Here is a 19832-nt window from a genome sequence, read left to right as displayed (position 1 = left end):
CTGTCTTGTAGGAACAAGCAAGCCCGAGGAAACGAATCGTGTGTAGATCTATCCCGTCCCGTCGACACATAGCCGCTCGACTTTCTCTTCCTGTTCACTTCCGAAGTCATCAGTCCCAGCCCCAAGGCCCAGGCACAGTCCCAACCTCCGTTCGTTCACTCTCGTATCCAGCAGCCATCTTTAGACAGCCTCCTTCCGCACTCGCCTCCAGCACCCTCTTCTCTTTGCGATTACTTCCACATTTCGCTCCGCATTGCGTCGCGTCGCATCGCATCGCATCGCCTTGCCTCGCCACGCCTCACCTAACTACTACACCTCATCCGGCACCCTCCCGCCCGACCTACGGTTCACCTGACTTGCATGATACTCTTGTACCCTTCGTCACTCATCAGCAGCCCACACACATAAACACGTTACACTCATTCTCTGTCTACTGGGAGACATACGTTCGAACCTAATAACTGCACTATCGTTCCGAAAGTTGTTCAGCCGAGAGCGAAACCACGGTTCAGCCGTCTCAGCCCAGCGAACCAGCAATTATTAGTGGTGGAGCGAGCAATCAAAAGGACACCCGCCCTCCAAAAACTCAAGACGTCATCCGCACTGCACTGCGCTCTCGCCTGGCGAGGCACACCAGCATAGACGCGTACTACAAATCTTTCCGGAGCTGCCGCCACGGATCGGTTTATCCACCTGAATTCCAAGACAACAAGCACCTGGCCGCTGTCCCAACCAAGGCGCATTCTTCCATTTACGAACTGCCGTCAGCCGTTCTCATCATTACGTGTGCCAGAGAGTTTGAGCGCCGTTGCGGCACCCTTGCCATCGTCTACGGTCGCAACAAACGCTGTTCGCTTGGTCACGTTACACTGCATCATCCGAGGGAGAAGGCCACGAAGCGAACAGAGGCAGAGCGACGAATTGTCTAGCTATCACGAGCACCCGTTCCTGCGGGCACGGACAAGCACATCCGAACACGACCCCTCGATTGCAGCCCGCTTGCCACCACAAAGCCCTGCCGTTGGATCCGGAGTCAAGCGCTGACTATCGTCCGACCCGATCCCAGTTCCGCACTCGATTCGAGGAGCCGTCCCTGGACTTCGCATCTTGGACTGAATATAGGCCGTGAACTTTTGGTATGCCGCTAGCGTAAGCAGTGACGGAAACAAGAAGAGCCAAGGGATTTGCGAGTCCAAGACACTGTTCGATACCAACGGGAGTGACAGACGGGGAAACTGACTCTGGCGCATGTGTGGAATCATCTGTGCTGAGTGAGTTACTTTGAAGACCAGGCCAGACACACCTTGACTGGGCATCTGAACGTTTTTGTGCACACACGGGCACACGACCCCTGACTGGTCCTTCCAAGGTTGACTGGAGAAACCACGCGCATCAACCCACTCCCCCTATTCGAGCCGCCCAAAAAATGGCTGCTACCCAACCGGATTCCCGAGGTGAGTAACGAAACCCTGCCCAGAGACAGCGATCTGCCCTCAACCTGCCCCTCGCAAAAGGAGCACCAAATCTGGCACCTCCCCGGTATCTTTTTCATTTTTAACTACAAGCCCCTTTTTGGGCTCATGGTTGTGTGGGTTCCTTGGCCGTAAGCTTTCGCGCGCAATCTGGGCGCGGCTGCAGAACGGAGCTCCCACCCAAGTCCCCTTAAACCAACTGGCTGAACCCCCGCTGTATCATGCAAGGAGATTGCTGTTTCATCGTCCCTATCAAAATCGTCATTTGCATGCAACCTGCCGCTTCCCCGATCAATTGACAGCCACCTCCGCTAACTGTCTCCTGTTGGGTTCATAGATCAACCGTCTCCCGGCCTGACCCTCAGCCTGGCTTCGAACAATCCATTTCGCAACCGAGCTGGGTCGCCCTTGCCCAAAAGTCCTTCCTCCCCTTTTGACGATCCCGCCCCTCAACCACAATCATCGTCGTCGCGGCCTCTTTCCAACAACCCTTTTCTTGATCCAACAAAGAATCAGAATCAAAGCCAGAATCAGATATTGATCCCAGATCTCGACACGCCGACAGACAAAATGGCTGACAAGAATCGCCCTGCGTCCCCTACAATTGAGGACATGTTTGTACGTGTTTCCCCAAAAGCCGTTTCTCCTCACTTTGGTGAAACATACAATAGCGTCAATGCCGTCGCCGTCGCCCACGGTGCATCCCTTTTGACATTGCGTCATTGTCAACATCATCTTGCCCTTTGCTGCATCACTAACACGATTTCGCTGCTTGCAGGCTGGCATCACAATTGATACCAAGGACACCAAGGACACCAAGGACACCAAGGACAAGAAACCGGATCCACCCCAGCGACCGCCTCCCATGAACCGTCCAGGCGGCCCGAAGGGCGAGAACATGCCCCCTCCTGGCCGACGTGGACCTCCTCCAAACCACAGGCCCTCGCGATCTCAAGAAGAGGCGCTGCGAGCCCGTAGACAACGTTCTACTGGTGATGGGCCCAACTCCCCTCCTCGACGTGTGGGACCGGGATCTGGCCGAGGAAGACGGAACTCCGAGTCCTCGGTTTCCGAGAAGCCTGTCCTGACTGAAGAGGAGAAGAAGGCACGCGAGAAGAGGCGCCGAGAACGGGAGGAGCGCAAGCGCCGTGAGGGTCGCGACAGGCCACCGAGGTCTCACAGAGACATGGACCTCATCGACAAGCTTGATGCAACCAGCATCTACGGCACTGGCCGTAAGCCCACATGAGCCTCCCCGCATCAATCATTTTCCATCCATGCTAATTTCATCGACAGTTTTCCACCACGCTGGTCCCTACGACGCTGTCATTGCGTCTCGCAACAAAGCCGCCAGCGGCCGCGCGCCGATGGCTGCTTTCGCCAAGGACTCAGCCAACATGTCAATCGGCGGCTCTGGCCCGCTTCAATCTCGCGCCGACCATTCCACCTTCATGGGAAATGGGACCGAGGAGGCCTTCACCGACTATGCCACCAGCATCTCTGGCGCCCCACCGAAGAACAATATGGCCCTGTTTGACCCCCACCGTCGCGCATCAGTCATCCACGGCGACGAGACCGTGGGTCTAGGGACCTCGACCTTCCTTGAGGGAACCCCGGCTGCTAGGGCCGCCGTGCAAAAGGCAGAGCAGGAGTCTGCTATGCAGAACCAGGAAAATGGGCTGGCGCGGAAGAAATCACTGGCCCAGCGCATCCGAGGCATAAACCGACCTCCAAGGGGCGAGTTTGGGCCGTCTGGTCGCTTGACAAACCCTGATGGCGTCTATCGCGACCACGCTACCTCCGCCAGCATGTCTAGTGGTCGCAACGAGACGAACCCGTTCTTTGCCGAGTACGAGCCGAGCAAGGATGGTGAGGAGCAGATCACGGTGCGCAAGATGAGCCAAGCTGGACCAGGCTCTCCGTCCTCCCCACCACTGCCAGGCACTCTTGAGAGACGCTCCACAACCGATGGACACGAGCAGCAGCCTAAGAAGGGCGGCGGCGGCCTGCTTACCCGAATGAAGAGCTTGAAGGGAGGCCCCCGATCTCGTCCCGTTGACAGGGACACCGCAGCCTAGGCGGATCATACTTCAGGGACAAGCACGAGCATACGTCATTCTTCCAGTCCTCTACGCCTTTTCGGAACGGCTGGAGCTCATTCATACCGACGGCTGCCAGGAAAATCACATTCAGACGAGACAGTGGGGTTCTAGACGAGATTGAGGCTTTGCAACACGGCAGAGGCACCCTATGGCGTTTTCTTCGTTCCGCACGGAGGCACATTGCGATTGGAAACGAGTGAATGGTGGATGATCGTTACCATTCTTGTAAATTTATTTCACGGCTATCGGTTTGGGGTAGGCGTTCACGGAAACTCACAAGCCCTGCCGCTCTGTCTGCGCGTGGATACCTACCATGATACCGCATGCAGACGCGTTCAACGGCTGTCGAGACCAGGTTTCAACGGGACGATTTCGGCTTTTCCCGCCGTTCCGATACGAAGAGAGAAACGAATCCCCCGAGATGCGATAATAAAATGTTCAGGAGCAGGTTAGCTGGCAGACATGACACATGGCAAAACCAACCACGGGAGCTTGCGTCAAAATGGAAACTTTTATTTAGTAGGCAGGATTGGGTGCAAGATTCGATCCAAGTCAGGCGTGTGGAATATTTGCTCTTAGTTGCGAATCGTTACGGCTGATAGACAGCAGCGGTCAGTCGGGCATTTTCCTAAGCAGATTGAATAAAGCTCATTCCTTAAATCTCGCCATCGATCTAGTGAGGTGCACAGATAGATTGATATCCGGAGCGGGCGTCATCCAGGGGTGATGGATGTGTGCGCAAGGTTCCATCCCCACCTCTCAGATTCAGGTGGAATCACGATCGTCCATTTAAAAGTACGCAGCAGCTTGGAGATAACACGCGCTATCGGTTCAAAGATACAGTACACATAGATCAAATTGGCCATACACCAGTGTCCCGTTGCCTGTGAAGTGCTGCCCATCGTGTGTCAGCGGCCCCTAAAAGGGCTTGCTTCTGTGACGCATTATCAGCTAAGCACCGTGCCCACACCTAGTCGTGTTAATGATGCACGCGATGGCCAGAACCTTTCCAGTAATGATTTCCTACATTCCATTACTTTGGTCGCAACAACCCAAAGACATGTGGCTCGCCATGACCGACTGATATGCAACAAAGGGAAGCCCCGCGCCCGTTCTGAATATTCATGATTGAGAAATCAACAAAGCTGCCTCGTATCGGGAAGAATTGACCAACCGAATGACTTGACCTCGCGAACATCACGTCTGATCCGCACATGCACACGAAAGAAAATGCGCGACCTCTACCGCGCCATGCACCGCGGTCTGACTGGCCGTCATCACCCCTCTGACTCGTGGCCCTAAGACATACACCTCTTTGCAAGCGTGAAGCAAGCTGCGTGCCCAGACAGAACTTGGAAGCAGCGCCACTTGGAAACAGGCAGGCAGCCAGGCACAACGGCGATGGACGAGGCCCCGCCGCCATTGCCGTCCCAGGCCAGCTCCCACTTCCCGCTCGAGCCCGTCTCAGGCGCGACGCTGTTCGAGCAGGAGGTGAGGCGCAGGGACGCGCTGGCCAGGTGCGGCACCTGCCTGACCGGGTGCCGCGAGCTGGACGACGAGGTCTTGCTGGGCGGGTTCGAGAGGGGCTGTGTGGTCGGCGTCAGCGCCGAGGAAGAGGAGGTTGGCTTGTTGGTGAGTGTCATGGAGCCTGGTGCTCGACTTCCTATGCGGCAGCGGAGCGTGGTGCTGACGGTACGTGCCAGATTGGGCTCCAGACTGTTGCGAGGTTGTTTGTCGCGAGTCTGGGGACCGGGCAAAGTCAGGAGCCGAGGGCTATGATCATCACGACGCTCTCTGTCGACGCGCTGTTACCTCTGTTGAGGGACACGTTCAAGGCGCAGCTTGTGGCGCAGAAACAGGACCCTGGGAAGGGGAATGAGCTGCTTAAGCGTTTCCTGGAGAGGATTTCCATATCCCGCATCTTTGACGTCTCCGGGTTGTGGGAAGCTGTTAGAGAGCTGGATAGCCTGGCTCCTCAGGACGAGGCACATCAGGAACCTCCTAGTAGTCAACAGGCCGTCGAAGATGAGGTGACTACTGGCCCACGGGCTGTGTCTACAGAGGGGAGGGATGTACAGGAGGGACTAAGCCTATCAGGATTGTCGTCAAGTCCACTATCGGATCCTCCCAGCAGCCTACCAGATGAGCTAGAGTTTGAGGAGGCAGTGCCTAGGACAACACCACCTGGCAAGAGAACTGAGATTGCAGATAGCGAGGACGAGGGTGACCTGTCGTCTCCTGTAAGCCTTCCAAAAGCATCACCGGAGCCAGAAACAGTTCCACAGACTGTGTCAGAGGAGGAGATATCCAAAGAGGAGTCCAGCACCAAGCAGCCCAGCATCGACCAACCCGGAAACCAGAAAGATTCACGACATCCTGACATAATATTGGTAACACACATGTCCACACTTCTGTCCGCCCTCTTCCGCCAACGCGAGAAAGACACAGCCCACCAGATGCTCCAGCTCCTCTCCTCTCACCTACGCTACCTCGCACGCTCACCCGACCACGGCGGCCCGCTCATTATGACCCTTAACTCGACCACAAACTCGACAGAAGGCACAGCCGCTCCCAACACAAAGCCTAATCCAGGACAAGGCAGGCCGTCCCCACAGCCTCCTCCCCCGACCGAGGCGCCGAATACGAGGAGCTCGAACCGGCCGCTGGACCCCACGCTCCGCTCGATCTTCAACCCTCCGCCGCTGCCTACCACCGGCCTGGGCTACGCGCACGACACCCCGCTCGCGCGGCGCAACAAGCCGTCCTTCGGGCTCATCTTCACACAGCTGCTAGACATACACCTGCTGTGCACGCGCGTGCCGAAGACGCGCGCCGACGCCGAGGCGCTGTTTGCGCCGCCGAGCCAGGCGGCCGCCCTCACTGGCGCGGTCGACTACGGCTGGGTCGTGGAGGTTTTGCTTGACGAGGTGGGCGTTTGGGATAGTGAGGGAGGGCGGCGGGGCGCGAGGAGGGCGTCGAGGGAGCAGCGATGGGGTGCTGTGGGTGTGAGGAGGGATGGGAATGGAGTGAGGGTTGTGGATGCCTTTGGGAGCGCAAGGAAGCCCGCGCCGGAGATTGTGCTTGCTGCTGGGTTTGGGGGGAGGAGAGTGTGAGGCAGGCGGTCATGGTGCGGCCTTCGCGAACTCCTGGAGTGATGGAACCATGTTTGAGCATTCATGTTCAGTGGTCCAACAGCCAGACAGCTGTTCGTTACCACTGTGTACATCTACGGGGTCTCGCGATATGCCTGTTTGTCTTGCTCGCAGAGACCAGGCTAGGACCACCACTATTCAGGCCGTATTGTACACCATTCGCAGCGTATACCACCCCTGAACATCGCTTCCGAACGTTATCGAATATACGCTCATACAAGTCACATATCATATTATGATGTCCTCGGCGCTGTCAAAAAATCAAGAATTCTGCAGCCTAGTCTTAATTTCCCGATCAGTACGAAGCTTTAGCGGCCGATCAACCGTGAGTCTGACGACAGTGGATACAGCGCCGAGTGCCCTTCAGGAGAATCGAGTCATGGCAGTTCCACAGCATACCAAGCCTCTGTATCGGACGAACCACACCTCTACAGGGGGTTGCCGATCACTGATTGGAATTGACTTTCGGACCGAGGCAACTTGTGGCAGGTGGCGGCTTGTGCTCCCATGAAGTTTCCGTGCTACTGAGGCCAGTGCTACTGAGTCGAGAAGAGGGGCGAAGGATTTGGTGCTGTCGTAGGAACCCTCATTGGAGTCGTCAAATACAACCACGGCCATGTCTCCAAGAAAGAACAGGGGCACACGTCGGGAGCTAGTCTTTTGCTAGGCGCTGGATTTCCCAATGACAATCGCGAGTGAGGCTCCACACCAAGGGACTCGATGATAATGCTCGTGCGATGCAGAACCTGAAAGCATCACCAAGAACAGTCCTCCGTTCTATGCAGAGAGAATAGAAAACAATAATGGCCGCGACTCAAACCATCGACGTGCCCCACCTGGGCGGCATCAAGGCCGGGTACGCCATCGCGGGCACCGGGCAGATCGACCCGGCCAAGCCAACGTGCGTCCTCATCAACGCCATGTGCATGACGGTGGCCCTGTACCGGGACCAGTTCGATGACGAGCGCCTCGCCGCCGCCGTCAACCTGCTCGCCATCGAGCCCCTGGGCCACGGCGCCACCAGCTGCCCCTCCGAGCACTTCACCTACTGGGACACGGCCATCATGGCGCTGCAGGTGCTGGACAAGCTGGGCGTCGAGAAGGCGTACGCGCTGGGGACGAGCCAAGGTGGCTGGATGGTCACGCGCATGGCGCTGCTGGCGCCCGAGAGGGTACGAGGCCTGTCCCTTGGGGATGCTTGAGCATTCTCGAGAGTATCTTTTCTGGGCTTGATGCTGAGTAAATCTGTAGATACAAGGCCTGCTCGTGCTAGGCACGTCAATGGACTACGAGTCCTCGTACTCGAGGTCCAAGGGGTGCTGGGATCCAGCCACGATGCTGTCGCCGTTCCTCGAGAAGTGGTCGAGCCCAATCGCGGACTTTGTCGTCGACGACGTCTGGTGCGGCATGGTCGGCAGCGTCGGGTTCGGCGACCACGGCACGCCCGAGAAGGCGGCATTCTGGACCAAGACGCTGCAGGAGGTCTACCGCGGCGACGAGGGCCGCAAGAAGGCTAAGATGGCTTTGCTGAATCTGCTGTCGAGGGACGGCCTCCTACTCAGGCTGAAGGATATCAAGTGCCCGGTGCACTGGCTGCAGGTATGTCGCTCTTTCTAGCTGACTTGTGATGCTTGGAGATGGTGGCTGACGTTTATGTGTGGCAATAGGGCACTAAGGATATTCCCTATGGCACGACGGTTCCGGCTGAGCATATCAAGCTGTTCACGTCTGCGCCAAAGGCGGAGTTGACTTTCATCCCTGACGGTGGCCACTATCTCAACGCGACGAATCCGGTCGAGGTGGCTGATGCTTTGATCAACATGATCACTGCCGGGAAATAGTCAGAAGACTGTCAATCCCATACCTTTGACTAGCCACGTCAAACTGTCTGGAAGAAGAAAAACCTCTTACTCATGCTTGAACCGTCATGGCTTGAATACATGCCTTGCTTGTTAGTTGATCGATCTGGTTAAGTACGAGAAATGTGATACTCCTTTTTTGCGAATTCCCTTCATTGACCTGTTGGTTTTGCGAGACCAATTGGCTAGGGAGGATTGGATATGACGGCCGTGTTTGGAACATGCACGTCTTCACTGAATGGATTCTCTAGTGGCGCATCCCGGCACTGTGAGCAGACATCTGGCCGGTAGCAGTGAGAATATTTGGGCACAAATCGATTATAGCAATCCAAAATTCCTTGCGAATTGCCGAGATATGTCCAACTACTTCATATGAGGCGGACTAGTTGAAATATCCGTAGAGTAGCCCCTCTCTCCCGACTGGCGCCTCGACGGATCCGAACTCGACTCATCCACCACGACGGTCGTCACGATATCCATCTGGATCCCGCCCTCGGCCTGGGACTGCTGCGAAGGCAGCGACGGCTGACTGCTGTTGCGATCGCCCAGCCTCCACCAGCCCTTGTCCTTCTTGGAGTGCCACGACTGCCTCTTCCACTTGTCCTGGCCACCTTGAACGATTACTATGTTGCCGAGGTTGCGCCCCTCGGGCGTCCGCATGAATGTGAATTGGTCGAGGCCTGTGTTACGGATGTCTTCCTTGTCGCTGAAGACGATAATGTAGGACCAGAGAATAGCATCGAGGAGGCCGGTGACGGCGAGCAGTGCCCCGGCGGCGCCCATGAATAAGGGAATCCGCTCGAGGGTTGGGATCAGAGACCCCAGGATGAGTGGTGTTCCCGTGACTGTGTATATGCACGGATAAACTAGAAAGGCGGGATGGTGGCCGGATGGGCGCAAAGGTGTACTGTCGTCGACCCATGCCCGAGAGCTTGAAGTCACTGAGTCGGGCCGGCGAGGCATGAATCGTGACGATCGATTCTCACGCCAGAGGCGGTAAAAGATGATGGAGTAGAGAAAGCATGTTCCAGACATTGCTGTGAATCCCCATACATAAATGGACAGCCTCCAAAGTCGATGTTCCTCAGCAATCCAGCACTGCATCGGTCAATGTTAGTGGAAGAGACTTGCGAAAACTCGACCATGCTTCAGAGAAACTCACCCATAAAACCTGCCTCTTGTAGTATTCGTTCACATTGAAGAAGATGAGCCCCAGGCTAGAGAGGAATGTGGAAAGGACCCAGACCGTCGCGCAAGTCAAGACGACGACCCGAGTAGACGGTTTGTGGCCGCGGATGATACCGAGATAGCTGAAAATGGAGATCGTGAAGAGAAACCCACTGGTTGTCAGACAGCCGAAGCTAACGATCCAGCCTTGGACGTGGCAGGTCGCTGATCCGACTTCTATCATATCGTTGTGGAGCCAGACTGCATTATTCACATATGCTGCAGCCAGCCACATGTCGGAGAAGAGAAGGTTGTAGATTAAAAGTAGGAGCGGGTTTGGCGGCTTCTGGCGGCGCGATATTATACTCTGCACTGTTTCTCTCCTCGTAAGTGGCTCTTGGGGTGCCGATGCTGGTGCCGATGTTGTTGCGGCAGCGTCGCCATTTTGCTTTTGCCTTGTTTGGAAGTACTGCGCTTCGGAAAGCCCGAGGCTCAAGTCGACTTGAGCTTCACTGGTCGAGTTCGTGGCTCGATGAGGTTGTATGTCCTGGGTCCGGGCATCATTGATTTTCCACATTATCAGCCGGTAGGTTATGTGGAAGAAGAGCAGGCTGGTTGTCACTAGGGAGAGCGTCCCCAGGATAAGCATCGCGGTCTGGCATCGTCGGTAGAGTGCTGGCAAGGGCGTTATCGAGTCGGTGAAATTCAGGTCCTCCATCGTCGTTCGCTTCCGGAACGTCAAGCATAGCAAGACGAATCGGCATACAAAGACATCCTCAGAGTCGAATCACTCAGGGTGAGGAGTATGATTTGGAAGGCAGAAAGCCATTTCCGACCGGCCTCTGTATTGGAAGAAAAGGCAACACATTTACCACCGACTTCTTTACTCTTGGCTCCCCTATGGCTCCCCATATCTGACGTTTTTGACGACACACACAATTACTGTAGTATCGTAATAAAAGGGGCCTGGCAGGTATCATCCACTTGGATCCATGCCATTAACCAGGTGCGTTGCGTGTTCCCTGGGGGCTGTCATCATGGCCATGCTCGCGAACTGGAGACGCGACGTTTATTTCATGCTGGGTCCCGAATTCAACGGAGCACTTGCAGAATCTGGAAAGGCTTGGGCATGTCCCAAGCGAGCCGGAGACCAGACGCAGAAGCGGACGTCTCTCTCTGCGCTTCAGTTTTGCTTTACCAAAGCAATAGTCCTGAGTCCATAGGACGCGCCCCCCTGAGCAGAGTGGGAAACATCCTAGGTTCAGGGGGAAGAACCCCGTCCCCACAACCCAACGGGGACAGCCGTCAATGCTCGCTTAAAGACCACGAGGAGTGCACCTGACTCGTTTGGCGAGAGCCGGAGATGTCGTCAAATCTTTTTCGACGGGGCCAGAGGACTTATTCCTAAACGGCTGGCATTCAGGACGCTTCTCTAGCCTCACTATCGAGACCAAACTTGATTAAGAGACCTTTCGATTTTGCAAGTTCTCGGGTCCTCGTTGAGCAGAGAGTAGAGAGGAGGTGTAAACAGGTCCCATTGAGCCGCGAGAAGTACCTAGTCTAGTAGATCTCATCAGGGGCGTTGTTCGCCGAGCTTCCCAGAGGAAGATCAACGGTAATCAGGAATCAAGATTGTGCTGATACGCACGGGTGACTAGACCCACATCTCCAGTTGCCGAGAAGGGCCTTTCGTTTGACAGGAGTGCTGATCCCAGCCCTGATCAAATGCCGTGGTGTTGGCCAGTTAGGTTAGCGAGCTGGTGAACGGTCGAGCAGGCCCAGAAGGTCCAGAATACGACGAGGCCTGTCGAGCGCGGAAGATTTCAAGAATTCGACCAGGATGATGAAGCGCGTCACTCCAACGCTGCTTTTTCATCTTCTCATGTCTCTGCTGGAGAAACATGTGTCTACTCCACCGCGTTGGTGGAGCAAGATAGATGGATGCTCTTGTGAAAACTTGCAAGGTGAGCGAGCACTGCTCACCGCACCGCTCTAATTCCGCGCAGGAGGGGAACCAGGGTCAGGGTCACTGAAGACAGCCACTGCCAAAACAGGCATGTCTTGCAAGGTTTTGTGGGCACACTTTCTGCCAGACTTCAACCCTTTGAGTAACCCAATTCAATTAAATCCATCATTTTCTCTCCTACAGACGGAGCAGAACCACATCCTGTTGGTCATGTTTCGAAATGTCTCCCGTCTTCTTCACAAGTGGTCAGGCCTAAGTTTTCGATTTACAGTGACTTGAAATGGTCGATGATCGACCTTCAGGACCTAGCTCACCAACCTCGCCGTTGACATAGCTTCGCCAAAGCATGGAAGAGCGACGAGTTCTCCTATGAGCTTACCCCCGTGACCCAGCCAGCCTCGCAATAGTAGTCTTCTGGCGCCGCAAGAAGTGAAATATAAGTATGTCCGAGGAAGTCGTCTCGTACAAGTTTTTGCGGAAAAAGAACATACGCTTCCCCCTTCCAAGGAAAAGACTGTCACAAAGCTATTCAGGAAAAGGGCTGAGGCCCGCTTGTCAACACTGCCACTGCTTTGCCAGCTTCTATATCAAGCTGGCCAGCATCAACAGCCTCATGGGAGCAAATCTTTCACACCTCGATCTGTATTGGGGTCTTTGACTAGTACTCTGCGCCGCGCCTCATCAGTTGCTGGGCGCTGCAGCCTCATTGCATCATGTTGAGCTGCAAAGATCGAAGTGATCAGGAGTGCAGCTCAATAATCATGCAGCACGAGCCAGACAAAGGAGAGATCGCCTCGAGGGGGCCAATGAATATTGAGCCTGTCCAGCTGATGTGGCACACGAAGCTGTACGAGCCCGCTGTTGCACAAGCCCGCTTATGGTAGAACAACGCAAAATGAGACACCCAATATACCAGCTGCGAATCACAAAAGTTGACCAGCTTGGGGTCCAGTCCAGAACAGCCACATCCAGTAAGTCTTGATGCAGGAGTGCCTGCAGCTTCGCATCCGCCCAGCGACTGGCAGTCCGAAGCGGCGTGCAGATCAGGCTTTGTACAGCACCGGTCAAGAACCCCCAGGCTGTGCAATTCTAGGTAGCCTTTCAAAACCTGCGTTCTACCCACTCCGTTTCATTCTGCAACTTAGCTTGATATTGAAGTTTTGTTTTCAGCTGGTTTTATTCGATACCGCGAAGGGAGGAACCCATTAAAGGCAATCATGGACAAAGTTCAAGAAGCCGTGCAACCTCGGGACACGGTCTCGCCTGTGATTCCAAACATTTGCTATGATAGTTGTAGTAAGTTTGATACCGGAGCACACAAAGTGTTGATTGACACGCCGCTAATTCGAAGATAGACAATGCCTACATAGAGGCACAGTCGCGTGGAGAGGCCCCGTCCCTCTGTGATCAGGACAGTGCTTTCACTAATTACTACGAGGGCTGCATTGCATGTATGGACCAAAATGCTACCCAAATACAGGATAGTACACGACAGGCCCTTGATTCATTCTTCTCTGAATATATCGACTACTGCGAGGCCTTCCAGTCATCATGGTTGACATGGTATACCACGGTGGAGTCGAAAACGATATTCATGTTGCCTGCCACAGGCTCATCAACGTCCCAATTCACAGTCTGGTACGAAAGCAGCACTATCACCTCCACCCTGCCCGCGTATTTCATACACTTCTCAGCCCAGTCTTTGATATCCACGTACATCCCTCCCGCGGTTTTCAGCGAGCTTGCGGCGTCAGTGGCCTCCGCTGCCTCAATGGCCTCCGTCACTGGCGATGCCACTAGTCTTGTGTATTCAGTCCTTGAGGATACGTCTCGTCCGCCGTGGTTCTCTTCCGCTGTCCCATCGACATACGCGGCACAGATGAGTACGTTGGAGGCGAGCTTGAACGAATTGTTGGTCACGTCTGGGTCGACGCCAAGCACCTCGGCAGCCACCTCAACACAGAGAACGACGCCCACGGGTAGGTACCTTGCCTCTGCAATTTGACTACACCGATTTTCCACGGCGACATCTGTCACATGACTAACCTCGTCGCTTCCTAGGCTCGGGAAGCAAAGCCTGGATAGCTGGCGCAGTGGTGGGTTCGGTAGCTGGCGCGGCCCTGATACTGCTTGGCTTCTTTTTGTTTCTGAGACATAAGAGAAGAGCTATGACTGCCGATAAAAAGCCAGGTCTCCAAGGTGATGACAAAACATATATGACAGGCTGGAAGCCTGAGCTGCACTCCGACCCCGTGCCGCAGCCTCCGCGTGTCTATGAGATGGACGCTTCGCAGAACATCTCAGAGATGGAAGTCCACGAGATACCGCAGGAACTACATGTCGATCAGGTCAGAAAGACGCCAGAAAAGCCTACCTGAGAAAGGGAGGGATAATATCGATTATACCGAGCGTTGCTGTCCGGGTTGAACCAACAGGGGGTGTCTAAAGACCCAAGAACGGCATGCATAGAGTAGCGTGCCGGTCCAGGTCTTGCGATCCTTCCCGTTACACCTATAAGCACGTTGTTGGGGGGAAGCAGCAAAAAAATCTCGGCGCTGCTCAGCTGGGAGTAATGATAGATGAGCTGCGGCGTCGTTCGCTGGTCACGCGTGTGGACCACAGCGGCCCCCCCCCCCCTTTGACGAAGGGCATGACACGAAGGCAGAGGCGCCCCAAAGGACAAAACCTATTGACGCATGAAGAATGGGAGCATAAGGGAGACCGCCAGAAGGCTGTTCTCCATCATCGATACCTATTAAGAAAGCTCTCACAAGCACGAGGAGCAGAGCAGCTGGAAGCAATGCAAATTCCGATGTGACCGTGCACTAGATGCAATTTGAACTACTTATGGACATGGAGACTCATAGCCGCAGGCAGGTAGGCCTGCTGACAGTTACGGAACCAACACGCCCCCTAACCTCGCCGTCATACAGTCCGCTGTAGTCTGCCCCTTTCACCGGGACATCCATTAATGGCATGACGATAGCCTAAGCCCCGATCCAGTACGGGTTTTGCCTCTTGTTGTTGCCGTTGGCGGCAGCAAACTTCACATTCTCATTACCCACCACGGACTTGAGAACAGTCTGCGTGTTGATGCCCTGTACGGCGCCGTCGCCGCCCTGCATGATGCTCGCGAAGTTGTTGGAGACCAGCTGGATGCCGCTGGAGAAACCTTGCTCGTCGAACTCACAGTGGCCGCCGTTGGGGGTATTGTCAACAGTCTGCAGCGCGCCGACCTGCTGGGCGTTGAGGCCGGCGCCGGTGGCCAGCTGCTCATAGGCAGTAATGGCCTGGGGGATGGCATCCTGCAGGGTGGTGAGCTCCTGCTGTGTGCTCTGGAAGTGGATCTTGGTGGTTCCGGCGACGGCAGCCGAGTTGTTGAAGTCAACCTGGGGCGGGAGCGCGCCGCACATCAGGAGCACACCTGTGCCGGCGAAGTTGGCCATGTGCGCGGGGACGAAGAAGCCGGAGAGGGTGAGGGAGCCGCCGGACACGCCTGTCATGAAGACATTGGAGGAGTTGAACGCCACCATCTGCGGGAGCACCTGCTGCATGAGGTCGTTGACGGCCTGGGAGTGGGCGACGCCGTCCACACGCGACAGGCCCTGAGGCTGGCCCTGGGACTGGCCCCAAAGGAGTTGCTCTGAGAGAATTGTGAGCTTTGAGTCCCGAGGAACGAGGAAGGGAGAGTTCACGTACCAGAGGGAGCGAGGACGACGACTCCCATGAGTCCTTGCTGGACGGCTTGGTTAGGGAAATCGAAGAAAGACTGGCCACCGTCTCCGTGGAGGAGGACGTTGATGCCATTTGCTCCTTGAGCACCGGGCTGTTGGGTGGCTCCCTGGACGCCGGATGCGGTCGTGAACTGGTCTGCCGGAGCGGAGATCTTGAACCGGAGGTCAAGGCCACTAGCATATCTCGTCAGCTTACTGTCTCATGATGTCCATTTCTCCCATAATGCTCTTACTTGACTGTTGCAGTCATGTCCAGGATTGTAGAGCCATCTGTCGCTTGGGAAATACCCTGAGGGATGGCGGCCGCCTGCTGCTGAGGCGTCTGCTGGGTCGCGCCGCCGCCATTACGATTGCCTCCTTTCCTTCCACGTGTCTGTGGCACCGCCTGCACATCCCCGAAGATGGTCAGGAGGGCCACGAGAGCGAAACGAATGGTCAACATTCTGCTGAGGATACCAGTCCACAGGAAATAAAAGAAATTAACGAACAGAAGCGAAAGGGAGAAAGAGAAAGAGAACTAGATCCGGAAACGAAGGCGGCCCCAGTTAGTTCCCAATGACAAGATTGAACAAGCAAAGGACAAGACGAATCTTATCCGGTGAAAACATGCAGGTGCTTGCCATTAAGAGTAAAGAAGCCTCGAAAAGAGGAAACCTAAGCGGCTCTCTGCCCACTCTCATGGCTGCCGTGTCTCTGGACGATCCATCGTTCTTGGCGTTCCAGGCGTGTCCAGGGCTGTTTTGTTGTTCTGCGTATGGGGGCGCTGGCTGGCTGTGCAGGCAGCTGTTTGCTGGTGCCCGCCCCGGAGAAAGTCCATCATCAGACCGCTTGTGTATGAGAAGTTGGGCTGGACAAGATGGGATGATGTCGTTGAGGCTCCGTTTTGGTGTAACAAGCGCTCTGGGGGCTGATCCTGGCCTGCCACTCGGCTTGTGCCAGCGTTTCTTGGCGGTTGTTTTGGAAAATCATCTGCGCTTTGGCTCCGGGGGCTAAACTCATGTACCCATGTACTCCTTGCAGTAAGGGGTTGTTTTGGAGGCCGGTTCGACGTCAGTTCTCCTGTCAACCTAATTGCAGTGGACATGATGGTTTGAGAGATGGGATCCAGGCCAAGATTGAGATGATTTGACCTTAAAAGTAAGCTTCTTTCTCTCCACTGTGAGCCACCTAATTCTTGATATAATTCTTGCAGAGGTGGACTCTCATGAAAACAAATCGAAAACTCACATTCTTACTCGTCTACCTAGTCAGGGCCAAGCAGCATTGTACCTGTCGATCACACCACAAGGCAACGTGTTTCACAAGGCCGAATGTCGGGCGTGTGTGAGATTAACCGCTAGAAGCTTGTCTACTGTAAATAAGCAAGCCATTGTAGATCCTTTCCTGGCATATTATAGATGCACATCTATAAGGCAACTCGCAGAAGATGCCCTGCCTGCCTGCCTGCCTGCCTGCAGCAAACTGCTCAATGAGTGCTTTTGTGTCAAGTATGGTTGGCACCAAGTTGTGCAGTGCAGGGTCTCTTTCCGCACACGAAAAGGCTCTGCCGGCAGCTGCAAGATGCTGGCATCCGGAAACTCAATTCACGGACACTGCCAAGGAAGGCAAATTCGTAAGCAAACATGAGGCTCTGCCAATTGCCAAATTAGGAAACTTATCAGCAGCTCGGAGCGCCTGATTCGCTCCTCAAAGTCTCACCACACTACTCAGTGATGTGGCTGCATCAGCAGCAAACGCCATCCCACCTTAGTCACACTGATGAACGCAGCTCCAACGTCTATTGTTTACTCTCATCTATTGTTGGCTGTCCAGTATCAGGAGGCTTCCATGTGAGCGCAAAGCCAAGCCTGGCTATTAGAACTACAGGACGGAAATCCAGACGGAGCAAAAGACTCTGCTGCGAACCGTCTACAGCTTTGGACCTTTCTTGGTCCTCGAAGCTTTCTCCTGGTCCCTCAGCAATCTGCGTAGGATCTTACCGCTTGGGCTCTTGGGAACCACGTCAAGAAATTCGATCCCGCCCTTAATCCACTTGTACGATGCCTTGTGCTCCTCCACATGCTTCAGAATAGCCTTCACGACCTCATCTTCAGGCTTGTCTGCAAAGGCAGGTGCCTTGACCACAAATGCCTTAGGAACCTCGCCGGCGGAGTCGTCCGGTACTTGGATCACAGCGCAGTCGGCTACGGCTGGATGGGAGAGAAGATGTGCCTCGAGTTCGGCTGGGGCGACTTGGTGGCCTAATGGGTGGAGCTCTGTTAGTTTCAAAAACATTTCCAGCGGAGCGGAAAATTTCCATACCTTTCACCTTGATCAGCTCCTTGATTCTGTCGACAATTACGATGTGCTCGTTTCCGAGAGGAGACAGCGTCACGACCGCCTCGTCACCGGTGCGCACCCATCTTCCATCCTCGTCGAACACGAAAGTCTCAGTTGTCGCTTTCTGGTTGTTCAGGTAGCCAATGGTCGCTGACGGAGACTGTACCCAGAGCTCGCCAGGTGTGTCGTAGCCCTTGACTTCCGTGCCGTCTAGGCCAAAGATCTTGGCTCTTGTCGCTGGGAGGAGGGAGCCGGATGACTTGTTCAGAATATCGTCTTCACTGTTCGATGTCACAATAGTCGCGGTTTCAGTCATACCTGAGGAACTTGTGTCAGTTCCGAGTCAGAGGGCAGACAGAGAAGGGCGCTCTTACCGTAACCTTGAGCCACGCGCCATTTCGGCCAGATCTTGTTCATGTCTTGAACTGTCTCTTCTCCTAATGGCGCCGCACCGGAGAAGACGACCCTGACACTGTCAAGGTTGTACTTCTTACACTCTTCCGGTACCCTGGTCATGCGTATCACTATTGGCGGTACCTGATGATCGGGTCGTGTCAGTTGACTGGCAAAACGTGGATTCAAAAGGATTCCCGAGTGAGCTTACTAAGAAAAGATGGTTGATCTTGAATCTCTCAATGGCCGATAGATACGTCGGCATCTCGAATTTGGGCAATACAACAACTTCGTCCCCTCTGTAGATGCAATTATGTGCGATAACGACCAGGGCGTAAATGTGGCTCATCGGCAGAAGCCCAAGAACCGTCTGGGTGGAGATCCCGAGCTTCTTTCTGGAGACGGACTCGTAGGCCACGTGCTGCATTGCGTTCGCAATAACGTTTCGATGTGACACCATGACAGCTTTTGGCAGCCCCGACGTCCCGCTGGAGTAAGACAGGAATGCCGGCTGCCGTTCTCCTTGGCCCTTCGTCCACTGCAGCGCGTCGAGTGGGGACAGTTTGGCGCCTTCTGCGATGAGGTCCTCCACCGTCACAAAGCCGTCTGCCTTCTCGAAGCCCGCCATGCCCATCAGCCATATCTTATCCTTCGGAATGCCAGCCGCCTTAGCCGCCTCAAGGCCAATCTGCAGCTGAGGTCCACCGACAAAAAGGGCCTTCGCGCCGGAGGACTTGAGTTGATGGGTCAATTCGGGGGTCGAGTAGGCTGCGTTTGCCGGGGTGACGATTCCATTGAGTCGGTGTATTGCCCATGATATTGTTACTTTTCATTCGGTATTGGGCGTTAACAATTTTGCAATTTCTAAATCGGGGTGCAGCTCTGAGACATGCTGTTTTCGAGGACTCCGCAGTCATGTCCCAAGAGGAGGTCTGCCAGATCGGGAAGTTTTTCACTTACAGTAATCAATCTAATGAAGAAGGGCATCAGTAATTGCTTGGTGGCAGGTAACACAACGGGTAGATCCTTACCGTATTAACCGAGAATATACAAGCCACTTTGTCCCATTCAGTCTCTTCGTTCGGCAGCCACCCAAGCCGCTTCCCGATTGCTCGGGCCAGAAAGTCCTGGCGCTCAATGAACGTTTTCCAATCAAATGTCTTTCCTGTCAGGCCGCAGGTGAACGGGTTCTTGCTTTTGGCGAGCGGGTAGCGTGCATATTTGTCCGTGGTTATAAACTCTGCTATCGGGATGCTGTCTGGAGGGTCTGGCAGGTCGTTAGAGGGAGTCCCGGCTTCAAGGGTCCTTTCCCACTTACCGAAGGCCAGCTTTGGCACCCAGCTCGGCGGTACGAAAACCATCTTGACTCGTCACTTCGCCTTTGGAGGAACCAGCTCGCTCGAGGTATAACCTAAATTTGATTGGAGCTCGACGAGCGGAAAGGGGAGGGCGAAACACGGCAGGTTCTGGAGGAGAAGAGAAGAGAGGAGAACTTCACGGGAATAATTCACCGACTCGAGACGATGACCTCGGTGACGCAGCGCGCTAATTATCAGAGATAGGCACAAAGAGCACTTGACCTCGGGACTTTGCAAATCGACTCCACCCTGGGTAGAGAGCTCGGGATTTAGAGCGCACGACATCATCGCCCAGCGGCAGCGGCAGCGT

At 54.8% G+C, this 19832-nt stretch overlaps 7 protein-coding genes across 7 annotated transcripts; 4 read left to right on the top strand and 3 right to left on the bottom strand.

Moving 5' to 3' along the window:
- Window positions 1-1426: 1426 nt before the first annotated feature.
- J7T55_011982 (uncharacterized protein) lies at window positions 1427-3550 on the top strand (the record flags this gene model as incomplete). The annotated part of the gene is made up of 4 exons (XM_053136823.1): window positions 1427-1454; window positions 1810-2090; window positions 2251-2707; window positions 2769-3550. 4 exons carry the CDS (start codon window positions 1427-1429, stop codon window positions 3548-3550), a joined length of 1548 nt encoding a protein of 515 aa, XP_052999787.1.
- Window positions 3551-4975: 1425 nt separating this feature from the next.
- J7T55_011981 (fasciclin domain family) lies at window positions 4976-6687 on the top strand (the record flags this gene model as incomplete). The annotated part of the gene is made up of 2 exons (XM_053136822.1): window positions 4976-5206; window positions 5278-6687. 2 exons carry the CDS (start codon window positions 4976-4978, stop codon window positions 6685-6687), a joined length of 1641 nt encoding a protein of 546 aa, XP_052999786.1.
- Window positions 6688-7529: 842 nt separating this feature from the next.
- J7T55_011980 (lpha beta) lies at window positions 7530-8567 on the top strand (the record flags this gene model as incomplete). The annotated part of the gene is made up of 3 exons (XM_053136821.1): window positions 7530-7898; window positions 7978-8325; window positions 8394-8567. The coding sequence occupies 3 exons, from the start codon at window positions 7530-7532 to the stop codon at window positions 8565-8567; spliced, it is 891 nt and encodes a 296-aa protein (XP_052999785.1).
- A 381-nt stretch (window positions 8568-8948) lies between these two features.
- J7T55_011979 (uncharacterized protein) lies at window positions 8949-10470 on the bottom strand (the record flags this gene model as incomplete). The annotated part of the gene is made up of 2 exons (XM_053136820.1): window positions 8949-9683; window positions 9748-10470. The coding sequence occupies 2 exons, from the start codon at window positions 10468-10470 to the stop codon at window positions 8949-8951; spliced, it is 1458 nt and encodes a 485-aa protein (XP_052999784.1).
- A 2465-nt stretch (window positions 10471-12935) lies between these two features.
- On the top strand, window positions 12936-14096 carry J7T55_011978 (uncharacterized protein; the record flags this gene model as incomplete). Its single annotated transcript, XM_053136819.1, has 3 exons — window positions 12936-13014; window positions 13074-13697; window positions 13780-14096. 3 exons carry the CDS (start codon window positions 12936-12938, stop codon window positions 14094-14096), a joined length of 1020 nt encoding a protein of 339 aa, XP_052999783.1.
- A 609-nt stretch (window positions 14097-14705) lies between these two features.
- J7T55_011977 (uncharacterized protein) lies at window positions 14706-15894 on the bottom strand (the record flags this gene model as incomplete). Its single annotated transcript, XM_053136818.1, has 3 exons — window positions 14706-15361; window positions 15418-15626; window positions 15686-15894. The coding sequence occupies 3 exons, from the start codon at window positions 15892-15894 to the stop codon at window positions 14706-14708; spliced, it is 1074 nt and encodes a 357-aa protein (XP_052999782.1).
- A 1466-nt stretch (window positions 15895-17360) lies between these two features.
- Window positions 17361-19525, bottom strand: J7T55_011976 (4-coumarateligase 1; the record flags this gene model as incomplete). The annotated part of the gene is made up of 6 exons (XM_053136817.1): window positions 17361-17692; window positions 17754-18089; window positions 18146-18308; window positions 18376-18989; window positions 19125-19134; window positions 19196-19525. The coding sequence occupies 6 exons, from the start codon at window positions 19523-19525 to the stop codon at window positions 17361-17363; spliced, it is 1785 nt and encodes a 594-aa protein (XP_052999781.1).
- Between the last annotated feature and the right edge of the window lie 307 nt (window positions 19526-19832).

The sequence above is a fragment of the Diaporthe amygdali genome (assembly GCF_026229845.1).
Source record: "Diaporthe amygdali strain CAA958 chromosome Unknown NODE_2_length_3802984_cov_64_841326, whole genome shotgun sequence".
NCBI classification, from domain to species: domain Eukaryota; kingdom Fungi; phylum Ascomycota; class Sordariomycetes; order Diaporthales; family Diaporthaceae; genus Diaporthe; species Diaporthe amygdali.
This window is presented reverse-complemented; position numbering and strand designations above follow the sequence as displayed.